Raw genomic sequence first — 17,201 nt, 5'->3', positions numbered from 1 at the left:
GGTCAGTGATGAATCAGTTTGGAGTTGGAAAATCCACCGTGGGGGTTGCGGTGATGCAAGTGTGCAGGGCCATTAATCGCCTCCTGTTACAAAGAACTATGACTCTCGGTAATGTACAGGAAAAAATGGATGGCTTTGAGGCGATGGGATTCCCTAACTGTGGTGGGGTGGTAGATGGAACGCATATCCCAATTTTGGTCCCCAACCATCTTGTGTTGGAGTACGTCAACTGAAAGGGCTACTTCTCCATGGTCTTGCAGGTGCTGGTGGATCACCTCGACCATTTCACTGACATCAATGCAGGTGGTCAGGGAAGGTGCATGATGCACACATCTTTCAGAACACTGAACTCGATAGAAAGCTGCACACTGGGACTTTCTTTCTAGACCAGAAGATTCCAATGGGGATGTGCAAAGTGATCCTTGGAGACCCCGCATACCCCTTGCTCCTGTGGCTCATGAAACCTTACACCGGGAACCTAGACAGCAGCAAGGAATGCTTCAACAGCAGGGTCAGCAGGTGCCAACTGAGCGTTGAATGTGCCTTTGGCCAATTAAAAGGTTGCTGATGCTGTCTTTTTGGCCGGTTAGCCTTCAATGAGGAAAATATTCCGATAGTCATTGCAGCCTGCTGTACTCTGCATAATATTTATGAATCAAAGGGGGAAAAGTTTCCCCAGGGTGGGCCACTGAGGCTGATTGGCTGGCTGCTGATTTTGAGCAGCCAGATACAAGGGCAATTAGAGGGGCACAGCAGGGGGCTATTCAGATCAGGGAGGCTTTGAAGGAGCATTTTGACAAGCTCTCACAGCTGGGTGTAATTCCAGTTTTCATTGGAAAACCAGTCCCCAGGCATGGAGTGCCCAGGGCACTGTGAGGGACCAGGAACAAGTGATTAATGCAGTGGAGGATTTTGGGGAGGGCATGGATCGGAGTTCTGTAGTGGCTGGAAAGGGAGTAGGGCATGGATTTGCTCTGATTGCAGGCTAATGAGGACTTCAACATATCTGGAGCTTTATCATCCGCTCCTGCCCCTATGTCCTTTCCTAGCTATCCAGCTTCAGTCTTTCATTTATGGTCTCCCTCCATGCTCTTGTTTTGTTCTGTGCTGCATCTGTTGACTGCAACACTTTGTGAAACATATCCTCCTTACTCCAGGGTTACTGCCTTATCTGATGGAGGCGCTCCACTGGTGTGGAGGAGTGTGTTCTCAAGGGCACATCTGCGGAAGACAAAGAAACAATGAACAGTATTGTGAGTGTGCTCTCAGCTGTGAATCACAAAAGTTACACACATCTCTTTCTCACTGTTCCTTGGCTAGCACACAGGTCACCGCGAGTCCCAATTATGGGGAGTTCACTGGGGAGAGGGGATGGGCAAGGGGGAAAGGGCAAGAAGGGACAAAGGCTGATTTGCGAAGGGGGTTACTATAAGCGGCTAGGGAGCCTATTCTGAATATTGGTACCCTTTTCCACAGGCTAGGGTAATCGAACCCAATATCTCACTCCTAATGGTAACCCAGAATGCAGGGATGCATCTTCTGCATGCATGTGGCTTCAGACTGGCTCCGTATGCTGTTCACCTGTGTGCCCCTCTGGTCCCTGCAGAGATAATTGCCGGGTGGCCCGATAAAGTTTCCTACAGCGAGGGGAGAAACAAGGCAGCTCTGCTAAGGAACCTTCGGCAGAGGATTGCAGAATACTCACAGGAAAGCTTCCTAGAGAGTTCTATGGAGGATTCCAGAGACATCCCCATGTACATTAACAAACTTTTCTGCTGTGGCCCCACTGCGTAGATGGACAGACTCTGTTGTTAATTTCTGTTCCTTATCTCTCCTCTGCCATATAACAAAATACATCAATCTCCTGTCACTGTGCAGTATCAAAGCAAAATGAGCACTTACTGGAGCTCCCCTCTCCTGCATCCTGCACCCTGCATGGCAGAGCCGGATTGCTGGGACTGGCTAGACCTCTCCAGAGTGGAAAAGAGGTCCTGACTTGGCAGGAAGAGCATTTCAGTGTGTACACCTCCACACCTTTGTCGACAAAATTGTGTAGTCTAGACAAGGCCTAAGCGAATGCACTATGTGTGTGCTAGATGGGAGCTGCTGGAAGCGGTGGCCAGTACGTCCCTCGGCCTGCGCCACTTCCAGCAGCTCCCATTGGCCTGCAGCGGCGAACCATGGCCAATGGGAGCTGCGATCGGCCGGACCTGCGGACGGGGCAGGTAAACAAACCGGCCCAGCCCACCAGGGGCTTTCCCTACACAAGCGGCGACCCCAGTTTGAGAAACACTGGCGTATAGGGTTAAATGAGCCCATACCCTATCCAAAGGTTTGCATGGTAAGAAAAAATGTGAATAGCACTAGAGTCCTAGTTCTAATTATGTTATTGAAGAGGTAAGATATGTACACATGGCCCCAGTTATTGTACAGAGCCTTGTAGTCTCTCTCTAGTGATTGCATTGAGGTCCCTTTGCAGTATGCCAACAATCCCATTGCACAGTATTATTTTGTCTTTTTTTAGTCTGAAAGGAATCCACTGTTACTGAGATCCAAACTGGGGAGGGGAGGACCCCTGGATCAAAAAGCAGAGAAATCTATTACCTGAGCTAAAGTGGAATCTCTAATTGCTATTAGCAATAATAACAGCAAGACAGGAATCCCTTTTCCAGTCCTCCCCGTGCTAATAGGAAAGATTAGAAGGCCAAGAAGTCCCTTTTCGACAACTATTTGGAATTCAGTCTCAGGACTTTTAAGGCTGCACCTAGCCAACATCAGACCTATTCTTAGCAGTTTGCTCTCAAACCTGTGGTCTACATTTGCTGCATTTGTACAGCACCTATGAATCCTCCATAGTTAGGAAGGGAGTCGGCTTTCTTTCCTGAGCAGCAGTCTGTGTGCAGCATGGGATCATATTGTGCTAAGATTGCTTTTGGAATGATGATTTAGCCATCATTTATGCCTGTCTATCTCTATAATACCATTAAGAAGTTTGCATTTTAGTCAGAATATCCAATGGCTGTTAAAGGAGACTGTGTGTCCTAGTGGGTAGAGCACTGGACTGGAACTCAGAATACCTGGGTTCTAGTGCTGGCTTTGCCACGGGCTTGCTGAGTGACATTGGGCAATTAGCTTCCTCTGTCTGTGCCTCAATTTTATCTGTAAAATGGGGATATCGATACTGACCTCCTTTTTAAATTGTTTTGGGATCTATAGATGTAAAGTGATATATAAGAGCAAGGTGGTATTATAAAAATGTGATTCCACTTCCCTGAAAGGAGACCAACAAAGAGAATTAACAACATTTACTCACCATTATCAGTATGCTCTGAATGCCTCTGTTAATTTATCTGAGGGGCATTCAGCACACAATGGAGAACATCTATTGTAATGGCCTTCTGTCACACAAGTGCCCTCCTATATGAGACTATTTACTGTTTTCTTGCCACACCTTAAAGATGTAGCTGATATCAAAATGAAGATGGTTAATGATATAGTGGAATTTGCATCCGAGGAGAGACTGTGGAGACTAGGATTATATTTATGTCAGAAAGGAGAAGAGTTAGATGAGATTTAACTGAGATTGTTAGGATTACGTTGGGTATAGTAAAAACTGATCAGTCATTCCTTTTTCTATTGTTTCCACTTTGGCTTTTTACAAGAGCATCGGAAGTCACAGTATACAATCTGCCGTGAGTCTGTAAGGCCCCTGATGTGGTCCTCCACACAGACTTGCAGTCATACGGTATGCTAGGACTTCTGTTTTTGGCAAAAGAACCTAGAGATGAGGATAGGTTTGTTTTTTGGGTATGCAATTTTTATAAATCAAAATAAATAAATAAACAAGCACCTAGGAGATCTTTGAGTGTTATCTAGATCAGTGCTTCCCAAACTGTGAGCCAGGAAGGGTTCATGGGAGAGCCACGAGTGTCTGGGGGATAAAAATTAACCAATACTGACGTTTTTGGGTTCTTTCCCTAATTAAGATACTCATAGACTCATAGACTTTAAGGTCAGAAGGGACCAATATGGTCATCTAGTCTGACCTCCCGCATGATGCAGGCCACAAAAGCTGACCCCCCCCACTTTCCCTTAACTCTACTGTTAAACTAGGCTTAAAAATCCCCTGCATTTTATCTGTGGGTCTGTGTTTTATGCTACTGCTGCTCCTGGCACTGGGAGCCTGGCTTTGCCCTCCACTCCAGCAAGTGGCTTTCAGATGAGAGATTTCCTAGGGGAAGGGGCCTGAAGGAGAAAAAGGTACCTCTGTATAATTGAACAATTTTTACCAAGTGCTCAGCCTACAGGTAGCAAATGTGCGGCTGAAGAAGATGATACCGATTGGATTAAAAATCTGTTTTTTGTAATACTTGTCTCCGTTCCAAACTTAAGTATCTTGGCTCAAGAAAATATCTTAGAATTGTCAGGTGATCACGTACTGAAGACCAAATTTTCAAATCTCACAAACCAAGAGTTCTGGGTTTCTGTTAAAGGAGAGAGTATGAGGAACTCCATGATGAAGCTATGGAAGTGCTGCTTCCATTTGCGTCCAGTGATCTCTGTAAATCTGGGTTTTGAACAAGGATTTCTGTGAAAACTAAACATAGAAATTTAAACTTGGAGAAAGTGCCAGACATAAATCAGTCAGAGATTTAACCAAACACTGTGCCACTGTGCAATTTGAAGTAGGCCCATTCTTCTCACTAAAATCATACTTCGGCTATGTCTGAACATGCCAAAAAATCCATATTTTCAAATTATAGTTTTAAACACGCAGATTAGATCAGAATATATATTAAAACAAACGATACAGTTGAATAAAATTGTAAAACTGTCCCAACTCCAGTGCTCTTGAGTCTAGGGTGCTGAGTTGGTTAAAACAAAACAAAACCCCACCCAAAAAACCCAGTATTTGGTTGTGGGGAGCCACCATGTTTTAAAATATTTGTCAGGGAGTTGCAGTACTAACAAATTTGGGAACCACAGATATAAGTAATAAACAGTGAAATTGCAGTTACAACCACATATCAGATAAGAACAAGATCTAAGTTAATGGCAGTTAACTTCCAAACAAATAAAAGTTCACACAGTGTAGTCTGCCTGGAGAATTCACCACTGCAGGAAATCAGTGAGCTGAATTTTTGTAAAAGGTCTGGATAATTTTATGACTAATTACATTTGTGGTCATGCATATTAAGATAAGGGTAATTGAATCTCATGCTGAACACAGGGGTCAGAAAGAAATCTCCCTCGATGTAAAATAATGCACAGTTGGTTGGATGTATGGGTTTTGACTCTGACTTCCTTTTAAGTTTCAGACATAGGACATAACCATAGGTAAAGGAGAACATCAAAGCTGAAGGGCTGTTGATGCTTCAGTCTGGTATAGTATCCAGTGTTCCTATGAAAGTTGGAGGAGAAAGAATGGCCTTGTAAGACACAGGGCTGGGAAGCAGAAACTTGGGTCCTGTTCCCAGCTCTGCTATTGACTTTCTGTGTGACATTTGGCAAATTACTTAATCTTGAACCTCAGTTTCCGCATCTGTGAAATAGGCTTTAAACTTACCTATCTCTGGGGTGTTGTGAGGCTAACCTAATGTTTGTAAAGTGCAACGAGACCTTGAGACAGAAGATAATATGCACATCTGAAAGTGGAGGTGGGAGAAAGTGAGGTTATAATTACTAGTGCGGTGAATGAATGTCTTAACCTGGTTAATGGGGAGGTTCAACTAATATTAGTAAGGGTGATGGGATTTTGTTAATTCCCTCTTGCAGCCCTTGATATTACAGTCTCTGGCTCTCTTGAGCAAAGGCTGATGGTTGTTGCTAACTGTGTCTTTGTTTTGTAACAGAGACAGAGAAAGACTAGAATGAGACTAGATTCATTTCTCCTTGTGACTTGAATGAGAATTTGACCCTATGTCTCCTGGGGTGAAAGGCTAGTGCAGTGATAACCTGTTATCTAGCCTTGCGTATGCTGTGTTGCAGAGGTGATGAGTTTGGGCTTTTGGGGCAAGGTATGGGCTATTGACTGAATCTCTCGTGCCATCTAATGTATTGGGTGGCATTAGTTTGGACCCTAGAGAAAGATATAAATACAGCTTCTGTCCCGGGAAAGGAGTCGTGCCTATAAAGGGTTGGTTAAAAGAGAGCGCATCCAAGAGTGGAAAATAGTCATTTCAAAATGAAAGGATTGTAGAAGCAACTCAGGGTTGTGTCTAGCCAGTTCTTTGCAAAGCAAAGGCCATTGTTAATAGATAGTATTACGGCGAAAAAAACCCTTCCCTTTTAACTTCTTATAAAGATCTAAAAAGGTAAAAAATAATTTACAGTTTTCTTGGTATTTAGTTCAGGTAATTTTTTATAATTGTATAATGAGAACACATTGTCCTAATTTTCATATGCAGATTCAATTAGCATTCAGTTAATTAGCCTTTACAAATGAGGATTAACATAATTGCATAACACTAACCTCTCTTAATAACTATAAAGGGTAGGAAGGCTGTTTTTAATAAATTTGGAAGGCTTATATATGTTTTTTAAAATCTGAAATGGCACACACATAAATTAAACCAAATTACACACAAAGGACAGCTATTAGGAATGATGATCAAAGGAAACAAACTATGTACATGGTTTAGAATAGTGCTGGATAGAAATTCACTCTGGTTCTCTTCCTTGCCGTCTGCTGGCCTCCTAGTGTTTCCTCTATGATTATTACTGGGGAGACTGAACCATCCAGGGAGTCATTCCTTAAAAGTGAGCTCTGGCCTTATTATAATTCAAGTGTTGCTAGCTCATGTTTTGAAATATATATGATAATTTGGGTGGTAGGCACACAAAACCTATTGGATTTCAATGGGAATTGGTACCTGGTTCCCTTGGGCTCCTTTTAAAAATCTCAGCCCTACATGCTATTAGTTTCTGTTACCTGATGTAAGTGGCTAGATATATGGATTTTGTGTCTTTATTTGATATGGATATTTAAATAGTGATGCTCCAGTTAAGAATATCATCATGACACAAAATACAACATATGACTGGGGGACCGAAAAGCACATGGGTTTAGTAATGGGATATGGAGCCTTTGGCTTCTAGGTTACAGGTTTGAATCCAGACTATCTTGGTGGTGACCTTTCAGTGGCCTAGGTGAGGAGACTTGGTGTCTGTCCAGTCCCTCATGAACAGGTGCTGGCATCAGATAACACTACAACTGATATTCTCAAGCCAACGTTTGAATGGGCATGAAACCCCAGAGATGTTCATTTCAGGCCAGAGTTGAGGCAATTTTACAGGGCAATGCAAGGAAGCTTGTACTGCTGTTGCTCATGCTTCATGTGTTCTGTGGTGAGGGGAATGCTGTCTCCAGTTCTGTCAATGTGATACTTTTCATAAACATGTAATAAAATAAATCTGTTCTCTGTTATTCTTAAATTAGAATGCTGCTCATTTAATGGTGCTTGAGTGACATATCATCTCCATTACCATATGGTCCAATACCCCTTGTGTTCTCATTTAAGTACCCTGGGCTACCCTATGTTCTAGAAGAAGCTTTTCCTGTAAAAATTATTTTGTTGACTAAATTCTTGAGCTGTGGGCAATGACAGACCTGTATTGCATCCCAGTGCGTGTGCTCTCATTAAAACCATTTTACCCTGCCTCTTGTGATCCCAGCAAGGATCCTAGTTAATTTCACAAGTCATATGATCTGTTGTCAAATTGCAGAGCACCAACATTTTCCAGAGTGGCCACAGAAATTTTGATGCCTCCATTTTTCTGGTGATCAGCTTGAATCACCTTGACCTTTTAGAAGTGCTGAGTCCTCAGGACTCCACTTGAGGTCTATGAGAACTGCAGGTGCTCAGCACCTCAGAAGACCAGGCCCACAATGTCTTATACTTAGCATCCAAAAATTGAGAGATACAAAACTAGTGGCCATTTCTGAAAACATTGGATATAGTGACTCCATATAGAGATGCCTCTGTCCATTCTCAACTGGAGGGGAAGGTCTCTGCAACACCGGTCTTTTGAGAGTCCGGAGAAGTAACCCAGTGAATGCAGTGGTGGTGGTGAAATCCTGGGAGACCCTTCTCTGGGAGTGTGATAAATGAAGTTGGGGGTAGCTCCCTTCAATGGACACCCAGCCAGCCAGTTCACTGTAAAAAACTCCTTGGACCCAGGAAGGAACACTTGGGAATTCCTCCTTGTGGGGTACCCTCAAGCTCTTTCACCCCCCCCCCCCAGGGAAGAGCTGAGAAAGAAAACAAAGGAAATTAACTGTGCTACCAGCTAATCAAACAACATGCCCAAACCTCTTAGGACATCAAAAATCCAATCCTGTTCTTTAAAAAGGTAAATTTTATTAAAAACAAAAAGGAAAAAAATACATCTGGAACTTAGGCTTTTGCTAGATTTTAAAAGAGCAATTCCAAAAATTAAGCAACCAAACTAGCTTTCTTGGGGCTTCAGCTTAAAGGTTACAAGCAAACAAAAGCATTAGGGGTTAGCACAGAGGAGATCCACAAGCCAAAATAAGAAATAAAGCTGACTGTGTCTAAATAAACATTCCCTATCCAAATAATTTCTTCTAGGTATGGAAGATACTTTTTCATACCTGGTTCAAACCTTACACAGCATTCCTGCTTATAGCATTGCTGCTCTGTGTCAGAATCCTTGCGGGCCCCCACCTTCTGTACTCAAAGTGACAGAGTGGGGATTCAGCCTTGACAGGGAGAATCCACTTTTAAAAATGGAGACTTGAGTCCCCATTGTCCTTTCTGATTTCCCTGATATATGTGCTGCAGAGTCTGAAATCTTAACATGAAATCGCTTAAGGTAGTTTTTAGTGGCCAAATTCTGCTCTCCCTGACACAACTGTAATTCTCATTTCCTTCAGCAGGAATTCTACCTGTGTGTGTCTGAGAGCAGAATTTGGCCCTATGAGTTGTTTTGTACACAGATACATTTGATAACTTACAATCAGTCAAAGAAAGGAGAGAATGCAAACATCCTGTGGGGAAGCTGGCACAAACCTTGTAAAGAAAAAGCTTTCTGGGTTTCAGGCAGTTAAACCACTTCAGCTGCTGTTTCCATGGTGTACCAGTTGCTGGCTAAATATGCCTTCCTCAGGAAAGGAATCCTTCAGCTTGCATGCATGTGTTATCTCTTTGATAATGGCCCATCAGTAGGATGGCAGCTAATTGTGAGGGCCAAGTGCAATTTAAAAACCTTTTCCTGAGGTGGTATTTGTGATCAGTCACATTCTGTAGCCTTTCAGAAAACGAGAAAGGAGAAGTGATTTTTCTAACTTGGAACAGCATAGCTGCCCACTTTTTTACAATTAGATATTGTGACACATTATTTAAAGTGGTAACTTCAAGGTCAACACTCATGCACTTAGGTATCATTAAAAATGGCATAGTCAATGCTACATTTTCCTTCTGATTCCTGAAAAACTATAGTATTTCACTTCCTCCACTCCATCACCCCCCATTGTTCTAAAGCTATAGCAGTAGGTAATGCACTGAGTACATGACTAGGAGGTAGAGCTCCTAAATTCTAATCTTAGCTCTGCCACTGATACAGTGTGTGGCATTTGGCAAGTCAATTAAAGCTCCCTGCCTCAGTTTCTTTGTAAAACAGCTGCTCAATGGTTTGTAGTTGCTCAAGCATGGTATATGTGGAGACTATTATTGCAGTTACAATCCTGGGCAGCCCTACAATAATACCTCATAGGCCCAAATTCACGTCAACGGGTGCAAAGAAATTGCAAATGCACCTCCCTTCACCTGCAAGGCTTGCTGTGCTTCAGGCAGGATTCACTTAAGGGGAAGGACAAGGTGGTATTTCCACCACACCCCTTTGTTGGGAGTTATGCCAGGGGACATAAGCTTTAGTGTTTATTGGAGCCCTGCCAGTGAAGACTGAATCAGTGCTAGTTGACAGGGTAATAGAGCTCTTTCTGTCAGAAAGACTTTCCTATCTCTTCCATTGTTCTACGTAGTGTAGTTGTAGCCGTGTTGGTCCCAGCATATTAGAGAGACAAGGTGAGTGAGGTAATAAAATTGAGCATATCACCGGCCACCAACAGTACCAGGAGTCGTGAGCCAGAGTGACATCGCTCTCCCACTATGAGAAAGGGACCAAGTGACCTTCTCCATTGGATCATATGAACTAGAACCATAAACTCCCTGAACATTAAATCTTACCAAATGAGGGTCAATCCATCCTCATCATCATATCCACTCATTATACTCCACACCCGAACATAGCCACCCTATGAACTTCATACCGTCATATCTCAATGCCTGTACTTTGACCCATCAACCTTTTACCCCCAATCGGGGATATTGCAGATTATGTATTCCTTATGCCACCTGATCTTAAACCAAACTTTGCACCCTCGATAATCTGTACGTTATTCCCTGATAACCAGAAACTTCTATGCTCAAACTCTGTTCACATTTTTTTTTAACATCATCTTAATAAAATCTGTTCTTTTATTAGACTAACTTTTGCTGGTGATGAGACAAGCTTTCAAGCCACTCTACCTTGAATGGTCTCTTACAATATGTGCTAAGTACTTAAGCTAAACAACCTGTTTCACTTTGCATTTTGCTGTAAGGCTGGAAATTCTTTCCCCAGACCTGTAGAAGAGCTCTGTGTGGCTCGAAAGCTTGTCTCTCTCACCAACAGAAGTTGGTCCAATAAAAGATATTACCTCCCTCATCTCATGTCTCAGAAAGATTTTCCTGACATCCAGCCTAAATTGTCCCTTTTAAAATTTCATCTCCTCTCATCATTATGTTTTCTAAAATCTAAAGTCATTATGCTCGCTGATATTTTTACTCTATCTTTCTGTTATATAATTAGAACACAAATAAACACACGATTGCCAAATTGGTGGTAACTCAGTTCCATGGAACAAATCACATGTTAAAAACCCAGTGATTAAAAAAATAAAAAGTTCAACAGTGGATTCACTTTAAGAATTCGAAAAACCCTATACAACCCCCTATTAGAAAAGAATTGTATTTAATTTTATCTATAGTAGAAAAAAATATTTAATTTGCTCTATTAAATGGGAGATCCTTTGCCAACTGCCAGATTTTTTTGAATTATTTCAGTGCAAAAAATCAACCACAACAAAAGCACAGATACTGCATTACAATGTGTTTCATACATTTATGTTGACTATGGTTTAATTTTAATTATTTATGATATTTCATACTGTTCTAGCCAATGTTCCATAGTATGTTGTAAAATAGCAAAGTCTTCATCTGAGACCTCAATGCACCATTTTGCTAGTGAATCTTGGCTGAGAATGGACATAGCCCATGAATTATAGAAATGCAGATCAGCAAGGTCATACTGCAGTTACTTTCCCTATCTAAGTGAAAATACAATACCGTATGATTTTCTGAATACTGTAGTTTTGTCTTAATCATGGGAGGGATGTTTGTTTATTCACATTTGGGGAAGCACTTTATATACCTCCCCTCCTGCTACTCAAATTGTATTTATGTAGCATGGTAACAATTTAGAATAGTGACAAATTTCTTTATCTAAATGGATACCAATTTTCCTCAATTATGAGAGTGAAACACAAAAAGTAAAAATTCAAAATAAGTCTGTTAAAATAAAGCTGTTTAATTTTTCTGTTTATCCCCAGTGACTACTTAGCATTAAACTCAAACCAAGCAGGGATTTTTTATTGGTGAGATAATGTTTTATTGGTGGGTTGTTGTTGATTTTTACTTTTTTTTTCATGCTTCCTTTATTTCTCTTGTGTGCAATGAATAAGTCATATTCCTACTCTCTATTAGTTTCTCCATTTTCCGCATTTCCAACCACAAACATACAAAGATTATGAGTCTGGCCCCAAAATTGTAAGATTGGCTTAAAATTTTTTTAAAAAATTTTCTTTCGTCTTGTATTTGCATTTTGAGCTTTTAGAGCTCACGTTTTCAAGTGTCTTTCTGCAACCTGGAGAACCAGAAAGTTGTGGTGGTGGTGTTTTTTCTTAAATGAAAGCTGAGGTTCTCATATAGTAACATTACTCCAGGAGCTGGGATTTAAGAAAAACACCAGATATCACGAGTGTTGGTAACCCTGCATTCTAGGATCTCAAATGTCCTGGTAATGCCATATAGAGTTGATGATAATACTGTGGTAACTCTCCTTCTCTTTACTCAGGGCTTTTGGGAAAACCATACAAAACTGATCACGGAGTATGGACCTGTTTGTGGGTAAGCCAGCAATACTCTTCCTTTACTCTGTTTGTTTCCTTGTTGGTTTGCAACTTAGGGTATGTCTACACTACCCACCGGATCGGCGGGCAGCGATTGATCCAGCGGGGATCGATTTATTGCGTCTAGTCTACACGCGATAAATTGACCCCCGAGCCCTCTCCCGTCGACTCCTGTCCTCCACCGCGGTGAGTAGGTCTAAGTACGTCAACTTCAGCTACGTTACTCATGTAGCTGAAGTTGCGTAACTTAGATCAATTCCCCTCCCCTCCCCCCAGTGTAGACCAGGACTCAGTGACAGTGAACTAATGCCACTTTGCTCCTGAATAAAAGCATCCAGATGGAGGTTAACACACTGATGTGCATCGACTTCACACCTTTAGTTGATTCACCTTCCCTTTCTTGAGTGTCTCCATATAAACAAGTCCTAACATTGAACATACAGACAATTCTGCCTAGAACTCAGTCTTTCTCAGGCCTTTACAAAGCTACCAACCTGGTAAAATAAGGGTGTTGGTAGCAGCAGCACAAAGGAAAATATACCTCTTCTCTCATGTGAACATTGAACTGATGAGGGGAGGAAGTGCCCATAAAGTTGCTTCAGTTTACGTGCCCGTCACCTATGTGATTTTGAGTTTTCACCGTGAGACAAGGAAATGTCCACCAAAATTTAATTTAATTTAAGAAAAAAATCACGTTTGCAAAATACTGTGAATTTGAGTTAAAATCTCTCACTCCATATCTGTACAAAACTATCCATTTTTAAAATATCATGAAGTAAAAAGTAAAATTGCACACCTCTTTCCCCTGTCCTCCAGCAGTAGTTAACCCCTCACTAGTGCTGAGGAGGGACTACACCTCAGGAACAGTACACAGGAACTTCCCTAAAGTCAATAATTTCACTTGTCTTTGAATCCCACGTTGGTAGCACAAGTTTTGCATTATTATTATAGTGCTAGAACTGCACTTTGCCTTCCATTCGTTTCTATCCTAAGTGGAAATAATGACTTCCAGGTTCTCTCTATCCTTGGTATTTCCAATGTGCTTATTACTTTGATATAGAAATACTGACCAATAATTACAAAGAAAGCATGGACTCAATAGAGACACTGGTTTTGTGTCTCATTACAACAATCTGTAAATCACTAATTCCCTTTTGTCCTATGACTGCCGAAGTCTCAATTGCCCACTTCATTTTGAATTGTATCTTGCAACATGTTTTAACTTCTTATGCTTAACAATCTGTTCCACCTTGTATGTAGGTGTGATGCTCTGATTACCTTTCCCAGACCTGATGAAGAACTCTGTGGAGATTGAAATCTTGTCTCTCTCACCAGCAGATATTTGTCCAATAAAAGATATTACCTCACCCGCCTTGTCTCCCTCATATCCCGGAACCAATGTGGCTATAACAACACTGCAAACAAAGAAAGCATAAATAGTCCTGAAAGGTTTTTTTCTTCCCTGTTCCACAGAAGTTCAGAATGTGTATGTGTGTGTGTATGTGTGTAGATTATAAATTTGTTTTGGATGTTATTCCTACAGAAAGGCTTTATCAAAAAGGAGTGTTTTATAATTAATCTGAAGACAGGCAAGTTGAGGTTCAGACCTAATGGAAGTCTCACTGCTAAAAAAATACTCCACTCCCTATTTCTGACAATCTAAACCAGGGTCTTTGCAACAGTGTCATCCCACAACTATGTCTGCAGATAGCAGAGCATGAGGGGGTCTGAAAGATCATAGAACCATAGAATATTAGAGTTGGAAGAGACCTCAGGAGGTCTAGTACAACCCCCTGCTCAAAGCAGGACCAACACCAACTAAATCATTCCAGCCAGGGCTTTGTCAAGCTGGGCCTTAAAAACCTCTAAGGATGGAGATTCCACCACCTCCCTAGGTAACCCATTCCAGTGCTTCACCACCCTCCTAGTGAAATAGTGTTTCCTAATATCCAACCTAGACCTCCCCCACTGCAACTTGAGACCATTGCTCCTTGTTCTGTCATCTGCCACCACTGAGAACAGCCTAGCTCCATCCTCTTTGGAACCCCCCTTCAGGTAGTTGAAGGCTGCTATCAAATCCCCCCTTACTCTTCTCTTCTGTAGACTAAATAAGCCCAGTTCCCTCAGCCTCTCCTCATAAGTCATGTGCCCCAGCCCCCTGATCATTTCCATTGCCCTTCGCTGGACTCTCTCCAATTTGTCCACATTCTTTCTGTAGGGGGGGCCCAAAACTGGACCCAATAGTCCAGATGTGGCCTCACCAGTGCCAAATAGACGCGAATAATCACTTCCCTCAATCTGCTGGCAGTGCTCCTACTAATGCAGCCCAATATGCCATTAGTCTTCTTGGCAACAAAGGCACACTGTTGACTCATATCCAGCTTCTTGTCCACTGTAATCCCCAGGTCCTCTTCTGCAGAACTGCTGCTTAGCCAGTCGGTCCCCAGCATGTAGCAGTGCATGGGATTCTTCCATCCTAAGTGCAGGACTCTGCACTTATCCTTGTTGAACCTCATCACATTTCTTTTGGCCCAATTCTCTAATTTGTCTAGGTCACCCTGGATCTATCCCTACCCTCCAGCATATCTAACTCTCCCCCCAGTTTAGTGTAATCTGTGAACTTGCTGAGGGTGCAATCCATCCCATCATCCAGATCATTAATAAAGATGTTGAACAAAACCGGCCCCAAGACCGACCCCGCTTGATATCGGCTGCCAACTAGACATCGAGCCTTTGATCACTACCCATTGAGCCCGACAGTCTAGCAAGCTTTCTATCCACCTTATAGTCCATTAATCCAATCCACACTTTTTAACTTGCTGGCAAGAATACTGTGGGAGACCTTATCAAAAGCTTTGCTAAAGTCAAGATATATCACATCAACTGCTTTCCTCATATCCACAAAGCCAGTTATCTCATCATAGAAGACAATCAGGTTGGTCAGGCATGACTTGCCCTTGGTGAATTCTTGTTGACTGTTCCTGATCATCTTCCTCTCCTCCAAGTGCTTCAAAATGGTTTCCTTGAGGACCTGCTCCATGATTTTTCCAGGGACTGAGGTGAGGCTGACGGTCTGTAGTTCCCCAGGTTCTCCTTCTTCCCTTTTTTAAACATGGGCACCATATTTGCCTTTTACCAATAGTCTGGGACCTCCCCCAATCGCCATGAGTTTTCAAAGATAATGGCCAATGGCTCTGCAATCACATCAGCCAATTCCCTCAGCACCCTTGGATGCATTAGATCTGGACCCATGGACTTGTGCATGTCCAGCTCTTCTAAATAGTCCTTAACCTGTTCTTTCACCACCGAGGGCTGCTCACCTCCTCCCCATACTATGTTTCCCAGGATAGCAGTGTGGGAGCTGACCTTTTCTGTGAAGACCGAGGCCAAAAAATCATTGAGTACTTCGGCTTTTTCCACATCATCTGTGACTAGGTTGCCTCCCCCATTCATTAAGGGTCCCACACTTTCCCTGACCTTTTTCTTGTTGCTAACATACTTGTAGAAACCCTTCTTGTTACCCTTCACATCCCTTGCTAGCTGCAACTCCACTTGTGTTTTGGCCTTCCTGATTATACCCCTGCATGCTCGAGCAATATTTTTATACTCCTCCCTAGTCATTTGTCCAAGTTTCCACTTTTTGTGAGCTTCCTTTTTGTGTTTAAGCTCACCAAAGATTTCACTGTTAAGCCAAGCTGGTCGCCTGCCATATTTGCTATTCTTTCTGCACATCGGGATGGTTTGTTCCTGTGCCCTCAATAAGGCTTCTTTAAAATACAGCCAGGTCTCCTAGACTCCTTGCCCCCTCATATTAGCCTCCCAGGGGATCCTGCTCATCAGTTCCATAATGGAGTCAAAGTCTGCTTTTCTGAAGTCCAGGATCTGTATTTTGCTACTCTCCTTTCTTCCTTTTGTGAGGATCCTGAACTCAGCCATCTCATGGTCACTGCTGCCCAGGTTGTCACCCACTTCTACTTCCCCTACCAATATAAGATAGTCCATAGGGCTTTGTAGACTAGGCCAGGACTTAAAACTCAAGTTCTGAATTGGATGGGAGGAGAATGCAATTCGCAGAGCAGTGGTTGCCTTTGTTATCTGAGGTATTTGCTGTACCAATTGCATCCTTCTTGTAGCAGTCACATTCACCCCTAGGGAAAGTGTCTTGCAGAGATAAAACCAAGAGGAATGATATCATGGCTGTCAGTGGCTAGATCCTCGTCTGAGAGGAAATGATATAGTGTCCTGGCCAGTCAGAAATAGTAAAAGATGTTCATTACCACTGTGGCAATTTGCATTTGTTTGCGATAGTAATGGACTGAGCATGATTCTGAGGCTTCATATTATTCCAAAGATCTGTAGTCTTATGCCCTTAAACAATGGTGATGATAGAGCACTGGCATTAGTTCCTCAGTATGTTTTCCCTATTCTTATTAGTATCACATCTGTTTTTAATACGTTGATCTAGAGCTCTCTGCTTTTCACTGACCGGCTTACCCATTCCTTCAGGCATTGGTGATGGCAGAACAGTGTCAGTAGAAAAATGAACTGGTGGCACATGAATCACACTCTCCCTGAGTGGTCTCTTGTAGATGTTGGAGGATGAGAGAAAGCACTAAGCCTTGTTAGACTGCACATAAGATGATACGTAGGTATATATCCTGTCTCTCTGGGGTCTGGCTGATAGGAATGAGTGGATCCAGCACACTGCTGCCCTGTTTAATCCTGCAAAGTCTTGTATGTGTGTCTTCAGCTCTGTCTGACTAATGGTGCTGAAGGCTGCAGAGACATCTAGCACTAGCAGCACAGAGGTTTCTTTCCTATCTGTGATGGTTCTGAGGATATCCAGGACTGAGTGTCACCTTGTTACCACCTCCACCCCATCTCCAGCATGAAGGAGTCTTGCTTGTGCTTAACCGGGTATCAGCTCCCTGACACCACCAGCCAATTAGCC

The 17,201-nt window shown here is 42.4% G+C and overlaps 1 protein-coding gene across 1 annotated transcript in view; it reads left to right on the top strand.

Moving 5' to 3' along the window:
- The window catches only part of TBXAS1 (thromboxane A synthase 1), a 335,034-nt gene that overhangs the window by 111,158 nt on the left and 206,675 nt on the right, over window positions 1-17,201 (top strand). The window contains exon 4 of the mRNA XM_024211589.1: window positions 12,196-12,248. Coding sequence (XP_024067357.1) covers window positions 12,196-12,248 — 53 coding nt within the window. The remainder of the gene's footprint in view (window positions 1-12,195; window positions 12,249-17,201) is intronic.

The sequence above is a fragment of the Terrapene carolina genome, unplaced genomic scaffold (genome assembly GCF_002925995.2).
Source record: "Terrapene carolina triunguis isolate 2854851 unplaced genomic scaffold, T_m_triunguis-2.0 Scaffold247, whole genome shotgun sequence".
NCBI lineage: Eukaryota > Metazoa > Chordata > Testudines > Emydidae > Terrapene > Terrapene triunguis.
This window is presented reverse-complemented; position numbering and strand designations above follow the sequence as displayed.